The sequence below is a fragment of the Nerophis lumbriciformis genome, linkage group LG14 (assembly GCF_033978685.3).
Source record: "Nerophis lumbriciformis linkage group LG14, RoL_Nlum_v2.1, whole genome shotgun sequence".
NCBI lineage: Eukaryota > Metazoa > Chordata > Actinopteri > Syngnathiformes > Syngnathidae > Nerophis > Nerophis lumbriciformis.
The window spans coordinates 44,678,365-44,698,387 of record NC_084561.2 but is presented as its reverse complement, the minus strand read 5'-3'; the positions used below and the strand labels follow the sequence as shown (position 1 = coordinate 44,698,387).

Here is a 20,023-nt window from a genome sequence, read left to right as displayed (position 1 = left end):
CTACCAGGATAGATGAAATAAATACCGTACTGTACAGAAAAATAATTGATTGCAACAATAAAGTTATTCTTCTACCAGGATAGATGAAATAAATACCGTACTGTACAGAAAAATAATTGATTGCAACAATAAAGTTATTCTTCTACCAGGATAGATGAAATAAATACCGTACTGTACACAAAAATAATTAATTGCAACAATAAAGTTATTCTTCTACCAGGATAGATGAAATAAATACCGTACTGTACACAAAAATAATTAATTGCAACAATAAAGTTATTCTTCTACCAGGATAGATGAAATAAATACCGTACTGTACACAAAAATAATTAATTGCAACAATAAAGTTATTCTTCTACCAGGATAGATGAAATAAATACCGTACTGTACACAAAAATAATTAATTGCAACAATAAAGTTGTTCTTCTACCAGGATAGATGAAATAAATACCGTACTGTACAAAAAAATAATTAATTGCAACAATAAAGTTATTCTTCTACCAGGATAGATGAAATAAATACCGTACTGTACACAAAAATAATTAATTGCAACAATAAAGTTGTTCTTCTACCAGGATAGATGAAATAAATACCGTACTGTACAAAAAAATAATTGCTACAATAAAGTTATTCTTCTACCAGGATAGATGAAATAAATACCGTACTGTACACAAAAATAATTGCAACAATAAAGTTATTCTTCTACCAGGATAGATGAAATAAATACCATACTGTACACAAAAATAATTAATTGCAACAATAAAGTTATTCTTCTACCAGGATAGATGAAATAAATACCGTACTGTACAAGAAAATAATTAATTGCTACAATAAAGTTATTCTTCTACCAGGATAGATGAAATAAATACCGTACTGTACAAAAAAATTATTAATTGCTACAATAAAGTTATTCTTCTACCAGGATAGATGAAATAAATACCGTACTGTACAGAAAAATAATTAATTGCAACAATAAAGTTATTCTTCTACCAGGATAGATGAAATAAATACCGTACTGTACAGAAAAATAATTAATTGCAACAATAAAGTTATTCTTCTACCAGGATAGATGAAATAAATACCGTACTGTACACAAAAAAAATTAATTGCAACAATAAAGTTATTCTTCTACCAGGATAGATGAAATAAATACCGTACTGTACACAAAATCAATTAATTGCAACAATAAAGTTATTCTTCTACCAGGATAGATTAAATAAATACCGTACTGTACACAAAAATAATTAATTGCAACAATAAAGTTATTCTTCTACCAGGATAGATGAAATAAATACCGTACTGTACAGAAAAATAATTGATTGCAACAATAAAGTTATTCTTCTACCAGGATAGATGAAATAAATACCGTACTGTACAAAAAAATTATTAATTGCTACAATAAAGTTATTCTTCTACCAGGATAGATGAAATAAATACCGTACTGTACAGAAAAATAATTAATTGCAACAATAAAGTTATTCTTCTACCAGGATAGATGAAATAAATACCGTACTGTACAGAAAAATAATTAATTGCAACAATAAAGTTATTCTTCTACCAGGATAGATGAAATAAATACCGTACTGTACACAAAAAAAATTAATTGCAACAATAAAGTTATTCTTCTACCAGGATAGATGAAATAAATACCGTACTGTACACAAAATCAATTAATTGCAACAATAAAGTTATTCTTCTACCAGGATAGATTAAATAAATACCGTACTGTACACAAAAATAATTAATTGCAACAATAAAGTTATTCTTCTACCAGGATAGATGAAATAAATACCGTACTGTACAGAAAAATAATTGATTGCAACAATAAAGTTATTCTTCTACCAGGATAGATGAAATAAATACCGTACTGTACACAAAAATAATTAATTGCAACAATAAAGTTATTCTTCTACCAGGATAGATGAAATAAATACCGTACTGTACAGAAAAATAATTGATTGCAACAATAAAGTTATTCTTCTACCAGGATAGATGAAATAAATACCGTACTGTACACAAAAATAATTAATTGCTACAATAAAGTTATTCTTCTACCAGGATAGATGAAATAAATACCGTACTGTACACAAAAATAATTAATTGCAACAATAAAGTTATTCTTCTACCAGGATAGATGAAATAAATACCGTACTGTACAAAAAAATAATTAATTGCTACAATAAAGTTATTCTTCTACCAGGATAGATGAAATAAATACCGTACTGTACACAAAAATAATTAATTGCTACAATAAAGTTATTCTTCTACCAGGATAGATGAAATAAATACCGTACTGTACAAAAAAATAATTAATTGCAACAATAAAGTTATTCTTCTACCAGGACAGATTAAATAAATACCGTACTGTACACAAAAATAATTAATTGCTAGAATAAAGTTATTCTTCTACCAGGATAGATGAAATAAATACCGTACTGTACACAAAAATACTTAATTGCAACAATAAAGTTATTCTTCTACCAGGATAGATGAAATAAATACCGTACTGTACACAAAAATAATTAATTGCAACAATAAAGTTATTCTCCTACCAGGATAGATGAAATAAATACCGTACTGTACACACAAATAATTAATTGCAACAATAAAGTTATTCTTCTACCAGGATAGATGAAATAAATACCGTACTGTAAACAAAAATAATTAATTGCAACAATAAAGTTATTCTCCTACCAGGATAGATGAAATAAATACCGTACTGTACACACAAATAATTAATTGCAACAATAAAGTTATTCTTCTACCAGGATAGATGAAATAAATACCGTACTGTACACACAAATAATTAATTGCAACAATAAAGTTATTCTTCTACCAGGATAGATGAAATAAATACCGTACTGTACAAAAAAATAATTAATTGCAACAATAAAGTTATTCTTCTACCAGGATAGATGAAATAAATACCGTACTGTACACAAAAATAATTAATTGCAACAATAAAGTTATTCTTCTACCAGGATAGATGAAATAAATACCGTACTGTACACAAAAATACTTAATTGCAACAATAAAGTTATTCTTCTACCAGGATAGATGAAATAAATACCGTACTGTACACAAAAATAATTAATTGCTACAATAAAGTTATTCTTCTACCAGGATAGATGAAATAAATACCGTACTGTACAAAAAAATAATTAATTGCAACAATAAAGTTATTCTTCTACCAGGACAGATTAAATAAATACCGTACTGTACACAAAAATAATTAATTGCTAGAATAAAGTTATTCTTCTACCAGGATAGATGAAATAAATACCGTACTGTACACACAAATAATTAATTGCAACAATAAAGTTATTCTCCTACCAGGATAGATGAAATAAATACCGTACTGTACACACAAATAATTAATTGCAACAATAAAGTTATTCTTCTACCAGGATAGATGAAATAAATACCGTACTGTACACAAAAATAATTAATTGCAACAATAAAGTTATTCTCCTACCAGGATAGATGAAATAAATACCGTACTGTACACACAAATAATTAATTGCAACAATAAAGTTATTCTTCTACCAGGATAGATGAAATAAATACCGTACTGTACAAAAAAATAATTAATTGCAACAATAAAGTTATTCTTCTACCAGGATAGATGAAATAAATACCGTACTGTACACAAAAATAATTAATTGCAACAATAAAGTTATTCTTCTACCAGGATAGATGAAATAAATACCGTACTGTACAAAAAATAATTAATTGTAACAATAAAGTTGTTCTTCTACCAGGATAGATGAAATAAATACCGTACTGTACACAAAAATAATTGCAACAATAAAGTTATTCTTCTACCAGGATAGATGAAATAAATACCGTACTGTACACAAAAATAATTAATTGCAACAATAAAGTTATTCTTCTACCAGGATAGATGAAATAAATACCGTACTGTACACAAAAATAATTGCAACAATAAAGTTATTCTTCTACCAGGATAGATGAAATAAATACCGTACTGTACACAAAAAGAATTAATTGCAACAATAAAGTTATTCTTCTACCAGGATAGATGAAATAAATACCGTACTGTACAGAAAAATAATTAATTGCAACAATAAAGTTGTTCTCCTACCAGGATAGATGAAATAAATACCGTACTGTACACAAAAATAATTAATTGCAACAATAAAGTTGTTCTTCTACTAGGATAGATGAAATAAATACCGTACTGTACAAAAAAATAATTAATTGCAACAATAAAGTTATTCTTCTACCAGGATAGATGAAATAAATACCGTACTGTACACAAAAATAATTAATTGCAACAATAAAGTTATTCTTCTACCAGGATAGATGAAATAAATACCGTACTGTACACAAAAATAATTAATTGCAACAATAAAGTTATTCTTCTACCAGGATAGATGAAATAAATACCGTACTGTACAAAAAAATAATTAATTGCAACAATAAAGTTATTCTTCTACCAGGATAGATGAAATAAATACCGTACTGTACAAAAAATAATTAATTGTAACAATAAAGTTGTTCTTCTACCAGGATAGATGAAATAAATACCGTACTGTACACAAAAATAATTAATTGCTACAATAAAGTTATTCTTCTACCAGGATAGATGAAATAAATACCGTACTGTACAAAAAAATAATTAATTGCAACAATAAAGTTATTCTTCTACCAGGACAGATTAAATAAATACCGTACTGTACACAAAAATAATTAATTGCTAGAATAAAGTTATTCTTCTACCAGGATAGATGAAATAAATACCGTACTGTACACACAAATAATTAATTGCAACAATAAAGTTATTCTCCTACCAGGATAGATGAAATAAATACCGTACTGTACACACAAATAATTAATTGCAACAATAAAGTTATTCTTCTACCAGGATAGATGAAATAAATACCGTACTGTACACAAAAATAATTAATTGCAACAATAAAGTTATTCTCCTACCAGGATAGATGAAATAAATACCGTACTGTACACACAAATAATTAATTGCAACAATAAAGTTATTCTTCTACCAGGATAGATGAAATAAATACCGTACTGTACAAAAAAATAATTAATTGCAACAATAAAGTTATTCTTCTACCAGGATAGATGAAATAAATACCGTACTGTACACAAAAATAATTAATTGCAACAATAAAGTTATTCTTCTACCAGGATAGATGAAATAAATACCGTACTGTACAAAAAATAATTAATTGTAACAATAAAGTTGTTCTTCTACCAGGATAGATGAAATAAATACCGTACTGTACACAAAAATAATTGCAACAATAAAGTTATTCTTCTACCAGGATAGATGAAATAAATACCGTACTGTACACAAAAATAATTAATTGCAACAATAAAGTTATTCTTCTACCAGGATAGATGAAATAAATACCGTACTGTACACAAAAATAATTGCAACAATAAAGTTATTCTTCTACCAGGATAGATGAAATAAATACCGTACTGTACACAAAAAGAATTAATTGCAACAATAAAGTTATTCTTCTACCAGGATAGATGAAATAAATACCGTACTGTACAGAAAAATAATTAATTGCAACAATAAAGTTGTTCTCCTACCAGGATAGATGAAATAAATACCGTACTGTACACAAAAATAATTAATTGCAACAATAAAGTTGTTCTTCTACTAGGATAGATGAAATAAATACCGTACTGTACAAAAAAATAATTAATTGCAACAATAAAGTTATTCTTCTACCAGGATAGATGAAATAAATACCGTACTGTACACAAAAATAATTAATTGCAACAATAAAGTTATTCTTCTACCAGGATAGATGAAATAAATACCGTACTGTACACAAAAATAATTAATTGCAACAATAAAGTTATTCTTCTACCAGGATAGATGAAATAAATACCGTACTGTACAAAAAAATAATTAATTGCAACAATAAAGTTATTCTTCTACCAGGATAGATGAAATAAATACCGTACTGTACAAAAAATAATTAATTGTAACAATAAAGTTGTTCTTCTACCAGGATAGATGAAATAAATACCGTACTGTACACAAAAATAATTGCAACAATAAAGTTATTCTTCTACCAGGATAGATGAAATAAATACCGTACTGTACACAAAAATAATTAATTGCAACAATAAAGTTATTCTTCTACCAGGATAGATGAAATAAATACCGTACTGTACACAAAAATAATTGCAACAATAAAGTTATTCTTCTACCAGGATAGATGAAATAAATACCGTACTGTACAAAAAAATTATTAATTGCTACAATAAAGTTGTTCTTCTACCAGGATAGATGAAATAAATACCGTACTGTACACAAAAATAATTAATTGCTAGAATAAAGTTATTCTTCTACCAGGACAGATGAAATAAATACCGTACTGTACAAAAAAATAATTAATTGCTACAATAAAGTTATTCTTCTACCAGGATAGATGAAATAAATACCGTACTGTACACAAAAATAATTAATTGCAACAATAAAGTTATTCTTCTACCAGGATAGATGAAATAAATACCGTACTGTACACAAAAATAATTAATTGCAACAATAAAGTTATTCTTCTACCAGGATAGATTAAATAAATACCGTACTGTACACAAAAATAATGAATTGCAACAATAAAGTTATTCTTCTACCAGGATAGATGAAATAAATACCGTACTGTACACAAAAATAATTTATTGCAACAATAAAGTTGTTCTTCTACCAGGATAGATGAAATAAATACCGTACTGTACAAAAAAATAATTAATTGCTACAATAAAGTTATTCTTCTACCAGGATAGATGAAATAAATACCGTACTGTACACAAAAATAATTAATTGCAACAATAAAGTTATTCTTCTACCAGGATAGATGAAATAAATACCGTACTGTACACAAAAATAATTAATTGCAACAATAAAGTTATTCTTCTACCAGGATAGATGAATTAAATAACGTACTGTACACAAAAATAATTGATTGCAACAATAAAGTTATTCTCCTACCAGGATAGATGAAATAAATACCGTACTGTACACAAAAATAATTGATTGCAACAATAAAGTTATTCTTCTACCAGGATAGATGAAATAAATACCGTACTGTACACAAAATCAATTAATTGCAACAATAAAGTTATTCTTCTACCAGGATAGATTAAATAAATACCGTACTGTACACAAAAATAATTAATTGCAACAATAAAGTTATTCTTCTACCAGGATAGATGAAATAAATACCGTACTGTACACAAAAATAATTAATTGCAACAATAAAGTTATTCTTCTACCAGGATAGATGAAATAAATACCGTACTGTACACAAAAATAATTAATTGTTACAGTAAAGTTATTCTTCTACCAGGATAGATGAAATAAATACCGTACTGTACACAAAAATAATTAATTGTTACAGTAAAGTTATTCTTCTACCAGGATAGATGAAATAAATACCGTACTGTACAAAAAAATAATGAATTGCAACAATAAAGTTATTCTTCTACCAGGATAGATGAAATAAATACCGTACTGTACACAAAAATAATTAATTGCAACAATAAAGTTATTCTTCTACCAGGATAGATGAAATAAATACCGTACTGTACACAAAAATAATTGCAACAATAAAGTTATTCTTCTACCAGGATAGATGAAATAAATACCGTACTGTACACAAAAATAATTGCAACAATAAAGTTATTCTTCTACCAGGATAGATGAAATAAATACCGTACTGTACACAAAAATAATTAATTGCAACAATAAAGTTATTCTTCTACCAGGATAGATGAAATAAATACCGTACTGTACACAAAAATAATTAATTGCAACAATAAAGTTATTCTTCTACCAGGATAGATGAAATAAATACCGTACTGTACAAAAAAATAATTAATTGCTACAATAAAGTTATTCTTCTACCAGGATAGATGAAATAAATACCGTACTGTACACAAAAATAATTAATTGCAACAATAAAGTTGTTCTTCTACCAGGATAGATGAAATAAATAGCGTACTGTACAAAAAAATAATTAATTGCAACAATAAAGTTATTCTTCTACCAGGATAGATGAAATAAATACCGTACTGTACACAAAAATAATTAATTGCAACAATAAAGTTATTCTTCTACCAGGATAGATGAAATAAATACCGTACTGTACACAAAAATAATTAATTGCAACAATAAAGTTGTTCTTCTACCAGGATAGATGAAATAAATACCGTACTGTACACAAAAATAATTAATTGCAACAATAAAGTTGTTCTTCTACCAGGATGGATGAAATAAATACCGTACTGTACAAAAAAATTATTAATTGCAACAATAAAGTTATTCTTCTACCAGGATAGATGAAATAAATACCGTACTGTACAAAAAAATAATTAATTGCTACAATAAAGTTATTCTTCTACCAGGATAGATGAAATAAATACCGTACTGTACACAAAAATAATTAATTGCTACAATAAAGTTATTCTTCTACCAGGATAGATGAAATAAATACCGTACTGTACACAAAAATAATTAATTGCTACAGTAAAGTTATTCTTCTACCAGGATAGATGAAATAAATACCGTACTGTACACAAAAATAATTAATTGCAACAATAAAGTTATTCTTCTACCAGGATAGATGAAATAAATACCGTACTGTACAAAAAAATAATTAATTGCTACAATAAAGTTATTCTTCTACCAGGATAGATGAAATAAATACCGTACTGTACACAAAAATAATTAATTGCAACAATAAAGTTGTTCTTCTACCAGGATAGATTAAATAAATAGCGTACTGTACAAAAAAATAATTAATTGCAACAATAAAGTTATTCTTCTACCAGGATAGATGAAATAAATACCGTACTGTACAAAAAAATAATTAATTGCTACAATAAAGTTATTCTTCTACCAGGATAGATGAAATAAATACCGTACTGTACACAAAAATAATTAATTGCAACAATAAAGTTATTCTTCTACCAGGATAGATGAAATAAATACCGTACTGTACAAAAAAATAATTAATTGCTACAATAAAGTTATTCTTCTACCAGGATAGATGAAATAAATACCGTACTGTACACAAAAATAATTAATTGCAACAATAAAGTTGTTCTTCTACCAGGATAGATGAAATAAATAGCGTACTGTACAAAAAAATAATTAATTGCAACAATAAAGTTATTCTTCTACCAGGATAGATGAAATAAATACCGTACTGTACACAAAAATAATTAATTGCAACAATAAAGTTATTCTTCTACCAGGATAGATGAAATAAATACCGTACTGTACACAAAAATAATTAATTGCAACAATAAAGTTGTTCTTCTACCAGGATAGATGAAATAAATACCGTACTGTACAAAAAAATAATTAATTGCAACAATAAAGTTATTCTTCTACCAGGATAGATTAAATAAATACCGTACTGTACACAAAAATAATTAATTGCAACAATAAAGTTATTCTTCTACCAGGATAGATGAAATAAATACCGTACTGTACACAAAAATAATTAATTGCAACAATAAAGTTGTTCTTCTACCAGGATGGATGAAATAAATACCGTACTGTACAAAAAAATTATTAATTGCAACAATAAAGTTATTCTTCTACCAGGATAGATGAAATAAATACCGTACTGTACAAAAAAAATAATTAATTGCTACAATAAAGTTATTCTTCTACCAGGATAGATGAAATAAATACCGTACTGTACACAAAAATAATTAATTGCTACAATAAAGTTATTCTTCTACCAGGATAGATGAAATAAATACCGTACTGTACACAAAAATAATTAATTGCTACAGTAAAGTTATTCTTCTACCAGGATAGATGAAATAAATACCGTACTGTACACAAAAATAATTAATTGCAACAATAAAGTTATTCTTCTACCAGGATAGATGAAATAAATACCGTACTGTACAAAAAAATAATTAATTGCTACAATAAAGTTATTCTTCTACCAGGATAGATGAAATAAATACCGTACTGTACACAAAAATAATTAATTGCAACAATAAAGTTGTTCTTCTACCAGGATAGATGAAATAAATACCATACTGTACACAAAAATAATGAATTGCAACAATAAAGTTATTCTTCTACCAGGATAGATGAAATAAATACCGTACTGTACACAAAAATAATGAATTGCAACAATAAAGTTATTCTCCTACCAGGATAGATGAAATAAATACCGTACTGTACACAAAAATAATTAATTGCAACAATAAAGTTGTTCTCCTACCAGGATAGATGAAATAAATACCGTACTGTACAGAAAAATAATTAATTGCAACAATAAAGTTATTCTCCTACCAGGATAGATGACACGCTCCACTCTGGAATCAGCCTCCAGAAACTTGGCAGCAGCCATGGCGTTCTTAAAGTGGCGCTCCATGCGCAGGTGGAGGGTCTTCAGCCCGCGGTTGACCAGGTAGCAGTCAAAGGGGGAGGGCACGCCCCCAAGTGCTGGGGGGAGGAGACAAAAAGGGATGAAGTATATACATCCATCCATCCATTTTCTACCGCTTGTCCCTTTTGTTCCACATCTTTACTTCTGGACCTGGACTGAGGGTGAAAAGTTTCCTCACCGTTCTGCAGGAACTTCAGTCTGTCATAAAGATCTTCTCTGCTCACTGACAGCAGGCCCATCACCACGTCACTGTGACCTGTCAATCACACACATCACCACGTCACTCTGACCTGTCAATCACACACATCACCGTGACCTGTCAATCACACACATCACCACGTCACTGTGACCTGTCAATCACACACATCACCACGTCACTGCGACCTGTCAATCACACCATTGCTACAAATAATCAACTTATTTCTTTTATTTTACAAACTTCACTTTACTTACACGTTATTTTACAAATTACAGTTTTTTTACACACGTTATTTTACATACTTGTTTATTTACCGGTATACACATTATTTTAAAAACAGTTTACTTACACACGTTATTTTACAAACTAAAGATTATTTACACGTTATTTTACAAACTAGTTTATTTACACACGTTATTTTACATACTTGTTTATTTACACACATTATTTTACATACTTGTTTATTTACACATGTTATTTTACATATTTGTTTATTTACACACATTATTTTACATACTTGTTTATTTACACACGTTATTTTACATATTTGTTTATTTACACACGTTATTTTACATGCTTGTTTATTTTTACACATTTTAAAAACAGTTTACTTACACACGTTATTTTACAAACTACAGTTTATTCACATGTTATTTTACAAACTTGTTTATTTACACACGTTATTTTAAAAACTAGTTTATTTACACACGTTATTCTACAAACTAGTTTATTTACACGTTATTTTACATACTTGTTTATTTACACACGTTATTTTACATACTTGTTTATTTACACACGTTATTTTACAAACTAGTTTATTTACACACGTTATTTTACAAACTAGTTTATTTACACACGTTATTTTACAAACTTGTTTATTTACACACATTATTTTACAAACTAGTTTATTTACACACGTTATTTACAAACTAGTTTATTTACACACATTATTTTACATACTTGTTTATTTACACAGGTTATTTTACATATTTGTTTATTTACACACGTTACTTTACATGCTTGTTTATTTTTACACATTTTAAAAACAGTTTACTTACACACGTTATTTTACAAACTACAGTTTATTCACATGTTATTTTGCAAACAAACCACAGTTTATTTACACGTTATTTTACAAACTTCAATTTATTTACACATTATTGTACAAACTAGTTTACACGTTATTTTGCAAACAAACCAGTTTATTTACACACGTTATTTTACATACTTGTTTATTTACATACTTGTTTATTTACACACGTTATTTTACATACTTGTTTATTTACACACGTTATTTTACAAACTAGTTTATTTACACACGTCATTTACAAACTAGTTTTTTTACACACATTTTACATGTTTATTTACACACGTTATTTTACATAGTTGTTTATTTACACACCTTATTTTACATGCTTGTTTATTTTTACACATTTTAAAAACAGTTTACTTACACACGTTATTTTACAAACTACAGTTTATTCACATGTTATTTTGCAAACAAACCAGTTTATTTACACATGTTATTTTACAAACTAGTTTATTTACACACGTCATTTACAAACTAGTTTTTTTACACACATTATTTTACATACTTGTTTATTTACACACATTATTTTACATATTTGTTTATTTACACACGTAATTTTACATGCTTGTTTATTTTTACACATTTTAAAAACAGTTTACTTACACACGTTATTTTACAAACTACAGTTTATTCACATGTTATTTTGCAAACAAACCACAGTTTATTTACACACGTTATTTTACAAACTTCAATTTATTTACACATTATTGTACAAACGACAGTGTACACATTATTTTGCAAACAAACCAGTTTATTTACACACGTTATTTTAAAAAACAGTTTATTTACACACGTTATTTTACAAACTAGTTTATTTACACACGTTATTTTACATAATTGTTTATTTACATACGTTATTTTACAAACTAGTTTATTTACACAGGTTATTTTACAAACTAGTTTATTTACACACATTATTTTACATACTTGTTTATTTACACATGTTATTTTACATATTTGTTTATTTACACACATTATTTTACATACTTGTTTATTTACACACGTTATTTTACATGCTTGTTTATTTTTACACATTTTAAAAACAGTTTACTTACACACGTTATTTTACAAACTACAGTTTATTCACATGTTATTTTGCAAACAAACCACAGTTTATTTACACACGTTATTTTACAAACTTCAATTTCTTTACACATTATTGTACAAACTACAGTGTACACGTTATTTTGCAAACAAACCAGTTTATTTACACACGTTATTTTACAAACTAGTTTATTTACACACGTTATTTTACAAACTAGTTTATTTACACACGTTATTTTACAAACTAGTTTATTTACACATGTTATTTTACAAACTAGTTTATTTACACACGTTATTTTACAAACAAGTTTATTTACACATGTTATTTTACCAACTAGTTTATTTACACACGTTATTTACAAACTAGTTTTTTTACACCCATTATTTTACATACTTGTTTATTTACACACGTTATTTTACATATTTGTTTATTTGCACACGTTATTTTACATGCTTGTTTATTTTTACACGTTTTAAAAACAGTTTACTTACACACGTTATTTTACAAACTAGTTTATTCACATGTTATTTTGCAAACAAACCACAGTTTATTTACACACGTTATTTTACAAACTTCAATTTATTTACACATTATTGTACAAACTACAGTTTACACGTTATTTTGCAAACAAAACAGTTTATTTACACACGTTATTTTAAAAAACAGTTTATTTACACACGTTATTTTACAAACTAGTTTATTTACACACGTTGTTTTACATAATTGTTTATTTACATACGTTATTTTACAAACTAGTTTATTTACACAGGTTATTTTACAAACTAGTTTATTTACACACATTATTTTACATACTTGTTTATTTACACATGTTATTTTACATATTTGTTTATTTACACACATTATTTTACATACTTGTTTATTTACACACGTTATTTTACATATTTGTTTATTTGCACACGTTATTTTACATGCTGGTTTATTTTTACACATTTTAAAAACAGTTTACTTACACACGTTATTTTACAAACTACAGTTTATTCACATGTTATTTTGCAAACAAACCACAGTTTATTTACACACGTTATTTTACAAACTTCAATTTCTTTACACATTATTGTACAAACTACAGTGTACACGTTATTTTGCAAACAAACCAGTTTATTTACACACGTTATTTTACAAACTAGTTTATTTACACACGTTATTTTTCAAACTAGTTTATTTACACACGTTATTTTACAAACTAGTTTATTTACACATGTTATTTTACAAACGAGTTTATTTACACACGTTATTTTACAAACAAGTTTATTTACACATGTTATTTTACCAACTAGTTTATTTACACACGTTATTTACAAACTAGTTTTTTTACACCCATTATTTTACATACTTGTTTATTTACACACGTTATTTTACATATTTGTTTATTTGCACACGTTATTTTACATGCTTGTTTATTTTTACACATTTTAAAAACAGTTTACTTACACACGTTATTTTACAAACTAGTTTATTCACATGTTATTTTGCAAACAAACCACAGTTTATTTACACACGTTATTTTACAAACTTCAATTTATTTACACATTATTGTACAAACTACAGTTTACACGTTATTTTGCAAACAAAACAGTTTATTTACACACGTTATTTTAAAAACTAGTTTATTTACACACGTTATTTTACATACTTGTTTATTTACACACGTTATTTTACATACTTGTTTATTTACACGTTATTTTACAAACTAGTTTATTTACACACGTTATTTTACAAACTACTTTATTTACACATGTTATTTTACAAACTAGTTTATTTACACACGTTATTTACAAACTAGTTTATTTACACACATTGTTTTACATACTTGTTTATTTACACAGGTTATTTTACATATTTGTTTATTTACACACGTTATTTTACATGCTTGTTTATTTGTACACATTTTAAAAACAGTTTACTTACACACGTTATTTTACAAACTACAGTTTATTCACATGTTATTTTGCAAACAAACCACAGTTTATTTACACGTTATTTTACAAACTTCAATTTATTTACACATTATTGTACAAACTACAGTGTACACCTTATTTTGCAAACAAACCAGTTTATTTACACACGTTATTTTACAAACTAGTTTATTTACACACGTTATTTTACAAACTAGTTTATTTACACACGTTATTTTACATACTTGTTTATTTACACACGTTATTTTACATACTTGTTTATTTACACACGTTATTCTACAAACTAGTTTATTTACACACGTTATTCTACAAACTAATTTATTTACACACGTTATTTTACAAACAAATTTATTTACACACGTTATTTTACAAACTAGTTTATTTACACGTTATTTACAAACTAGTTTATTTACACACGTTATTTTACAAACTAGTTTATTTACACACATTATTTTTCATACTTGTTTATTTACACACGTTATTTTACATATTTGTTTATTTGCACACGTTATTTTACATGCTTGTTTATTTTTACACATTTTAAAAACAGTTAACTTACACACATTTTTTTTACAAACTACAGTTTATTCACATGTTATTTTGCGAACAAACCACAGTTTATTTACACGTTATTTTACAAACTTCAATTTATTTACACATTATTGTACAAACTACAGTTTACACGTTATTTTGCAAACAAACCAGTTTATTTACACACGTTATTTTAAAAACGAGTTTATTTACACACATTATTTTACATACTTGTCTATTTACATACTTGTTTATTTACACACGTTATTTTACATACTTGTTTATATACACACATTATTTTACAAACTAGTTTATTTACACACATTATTTTACAAACTAGTTTATTTACACGTTATTTTACAAACTAGTTTATTTACACACGTTATTTTACAAACTAGTTTATTTACACACATTGTTTTACATACTTGTTTATTTACACAGGTTATTTTACATATTTGTTTATTTACACACGTTATTTTACATGCTTGTTTATTTTTACACATTTTAAAAACAGTTTACTTACACACGTTATTTTACAAACTACAGTTTATTCACATGTTATTTTGCAAACAAACCACAGTTTATTTACACACGTTATTTTACAAACTTCAATTCATTTACACATTTTTGTACAAACTACAGTTTACACGTTATTTTGCAAACAAACCAGTTTATTTACACACGTTATTTTAAAAACTTGTTTATTTACACACGTTATTTTACAAACTAGTTTATTTACACACATTATTTTACATACTTGTTTATTTACATACTTGTTTATTTACACACGTTATTTTACATACTTGTTTATTTACACACGTTATTTTACAAACTAGTTTATTTACACATGTTATTTTACAAACTAGTTTATTTACACACTTTATTTTACCAACTAGTTTATTTACACACGTTATTTTACATAGTTGTTTATTTACACACGTTATTTTACAAACTAGTTTATTTACACACGTTATTTTACATACTTGTTTATTTACACACGTTATTTTACAAAATAGTTTATTTACATACTTGTTTATTTAAACACGTTATTTTACATACTTTATCTACACACGTTATTTTACAAACTAGTTTATTTACACACGTTATTTTACATACTTGTTTATTTACACACGTTATTTTACAAAATAGTTTATTTACATACTTGTTTATTTAAACACGTTATTTTACATACTTTATCTACACACGTTATTTTACAAACTAGTTTATTTACACACGTTATTTTACAAACTAGTTTATTTACACACGTTATTTTACAATACTAGTTTATTTACACACGTTATTTTACATACTTGTTTATTTCCATACTTGTTTATTTACACACATTATTTTACATACTTGTTTATTTACACACGTTATTTTAAAAACTACTTTATTTACACACATTATTTTACAAACTAGTTTATTTACACATGTTATTTTACAAACTAGTTTATTTACACACGTTATTTTACATACTTGTTTATTTACATACCGTATTTTCCGCACTATTAGCCGCACCTAAAAACCACAAATTTACTCAAAAGCTGACAGTGCGGCTTATAACCCGGTGCGCTTTATATATGGATTAATATTAAGATTCATTTTCATAAAGTTTCGGTCTCGCAACTACGGTAAACAGCCGCCATCTTTCTTCCCCGTAGAAGAGGAAGTGCTTCTTCTTCTACGCAAGCAACCGCCAAGGTTAAGCACCCGCCCCCATAGAACAGGAAGCGCTTCTTCTTCTACTGTAAGCAACCACCCGCCCGCGTAGAAGAAGAAGAAGCGCGCGGAAAATACGTTTCATTTCCTTTGTGTGTTTACATCTGTAAAGACCACAAAATGGCTCCTACTAAGCGACAGGTTTCCGGTTCATGAAAAGACGCAATCTCTCCATCCGCACACGGACTACTATTTCACAGCAACTGCCTAAAGACTTTCAAGAAAAGCTGGCTACTTTCCGTGCATATTGTAAAAACAAGATAGCTGAAAAAAAGATCCGGCCAGAGAACATTTTCAACATGGACGAGGTTCCACTGACTTTTGATATTCCTGTGAACCGCACTGTGGATACAACGGGAGCACGTACGGTGAATATTCGCACCACAGGGAATGAGAAGTCATCCTTCACTGTGGTTCTAGCTTGCCATGCTAATGGCCAGAAACTTCCACCCATGGTGATATTCAAAAGGAAGACCTTGCCAAAAGAGACCTTTCCAGCCGGCGTCATCATAAAAGCTAACTCGAAGGGATGGATGGATGAAGAAAAGATGAGCGAGTGGTTAAGGGAAGTTTACGCGAATAGGCCGGGTGGCTTTTTTCACGCAGCTCCGTCCATGTTGATATACGACTCCATGCGCGCCCACATCACGCTGGTTTTTAATATATTATTAAAGTTTGACTGACCTATCTGACTGTTTTTTTGACATTCCCTTTAGCGCAGTTAGATGCGGCTTATAACACGGGGCGGCTTATAGGTGGACAAAGTTTTGAAATATGCCGTTCATTGAAGGCGCGGCTTATAACCCAGGGCGCCTTATGGTGCGGAAAATACGGTACTTGTTTATTTACACACGTTATTTTACATACTTGTTTATTTACACACGTTATTTTACAAACTAGTTTATTTACGCACATTATTTTACAAACTAGTTTATTTACACATGTTATTTTACACACAAAAAACACTTAAATGACAAATGAACTGGGATGAAGTAAAATGGGAACAAACTGAAAGTTAATGACAAATGTACTGGGATGGAGGTCAAATGGGAACAAAGTCCACCTACCGTTCATGTACTTGGTGGCTGAGTACATGCAGATATCTGCTCCCAAAGCCAGGGGGCGCTGGTAGAGGACACAAAGAATTCACGGCAATGAGTGAAGACGTTGGTGTTGACGTCTTCCTGTCTCACCTGGAAGTAGGCGGACATGAAGGTGTTGTCCACCACCACCACGATGTCCTTGCTGTGGTGGTGCACCAAGTCGGAGCAGGCCCTGATGTCCACCACCTTCATGGTGGGGTTGGTGGGTGTCTCCAGCCACACCATCTACGGTACACAAGTGGGGACACCATGAAGACGGTGAAATAAAGAACCAACAAGAGGCTGAGTTGCTTTTTGCCCCGCTGTCACGGCCATTTGAGTGACAGACATGTCGGCCAATCAGAACTGTTCAGCCTGCAATTTATTGGTCCGTCGATTCGAACAGAGAGAAGGAGGTCTCACTCGCTGGTGAGAAGTTCCGCAAAGTAAAACTTAGGGGGAACAAAATATGATTGAAAAAGAAAAATGTCACGTTGTGGTGATATTTCATCTTCAAATGAGACGGCAATATGAGCCCATCAACACGGACGAACCAGCGAGAATACAGTCATCTCATTTTTTTTCAACTATTCACTTTAAATGTTTAATATTTATTAAAGTTAAATGTTTGCTTACGGAAACGAGTCCATTTTATTTTTGTTTGTTTATTTAGAATAAAGTTATTCTATTTACAGTACAATGGTAAACAATTCTACAATAATGAGGAATAAGTTTATATCCTTTTAAATGGTTATTTACATATGATATATTAAGATTACATGGCATTATAAACACTGTATTTATTATTCCTTCAGTCTAAGAGCATGATGTAGACAAAAGCTCTGAGCTGGTCTGCATGAACACAAATATTTGTAGTAAATGATGACATATTGTTTAAAGGTGTGGAATATGTTGATTGACAGTCTAAAAGTAACTTGTCTTCCTTCACACTCTCATGAACTTTTATGTAAAAGAGAAAAGTCGCAATTAGCATTTTCCAGACTATAGGCCACACTGGTATATAAGCCACACCCACTACATTTTTAAAGAAAAAAAGATGTTTCCATATATTAGTTGCACTATAAGTCGCAGATATACAGTCGTGGTCAAAAGTTTACATACACTTGTAAAGAACAAATTCAAGACTTTCATAGGAAAAAATGCATTGTACTATTTTGCCAGCACAAAGTGGAATGCACTGCCAACACACCTTCTAATTCTAACTTCCCTACTAAATTGGAAAAGTGCCATAAAATCATGGCTCAGCTCAACTTCTACCTGATCTCAACTTAAATTGATCCCAAGCAACTTTCCCAACCATCAAACAGGTTATATGTGGTTATAGTCTATATATATTTATATGTGGTTATATATATTTATATGTGGTTATATATATTTATATGTGGTTATAGTGTATATATATTTATACATGGTTATAGTATATATATATTTATATGTGGTTATAGTGTATATATATTTATACGTGGTTATAGTGTATATATATTTATATGTGGTTATAGTGTATATTAGAGATGCGCGGTTTGCGGGCACAACCGCGGAGTCCGCGGATTACCCGCGGATCGGGCGGATGAAATTAAAAAAAATTAGATTTTATCCGCAGGTCGGGTCGGGTCGGGCGGTTGAAATAAAAAAAAATTAGATTTTAAATAGATTCAGGCGGGTGGCAGTTAAACCAATTGGTAAATATATATACATAGTTAAATGTTGTTACCCACATATGAAAAACGAGCAGGCACCTGCAGCATATGCCACAACAGAAGAAGAAGAAAAAAAGAGATGGACACTTACGGAGCGGAGAAGGGACGCCTCGCCGGGGTCCGGGACCGAGGCCCCTTCCCCCGAGAGGGCCCCACCGGGAGCCGTAGCTGAGGCGATCCGCGAGAAGGGCCCGACGCACGTCCAGGGTCACCACCGCGCCCACCGCACCGACACCCCGCCTCGTCCGCCTTCGCCGCGGCCGGCGTCACGCGCAGCA

At 29.0% G+C, this 20,023-nt stretch overlaps 1 protein-coding gene across 1 annotated transcript in view; it reads right to left on the bottom strand.

Moving 5' to 3' along the window:
• Positions 1-20,023, bottom strand: part of LOC133616734 (cystathionine gamma-lyase-like) — a 64,585-nt gene that overhangs the window by 18,143 nt on the left and 26,419 nt on the right. The window contains exons 5-8 of the mRNA XM_061976316.1: positions 18,139-18,273; positions 18,013-18,070; positions 10,603-10,680; positions 10,328-10,480 (exon numbers count right to left, since the gene is read on the bottom strand). Of these exons, the coding sequence (XP_061832300.1) occupies positions 10,328-10,480; positions 10,603-10,680; positions 18,013-18,070; positions 18,139-18,273 (424 nt within the window). The remainder of the gene's footprint in view (positions 1-10,327; positions 10,481-10,602; positions 10,681-18,012; positions 18,071-18,138; positions 18,274-20,023) is intronic.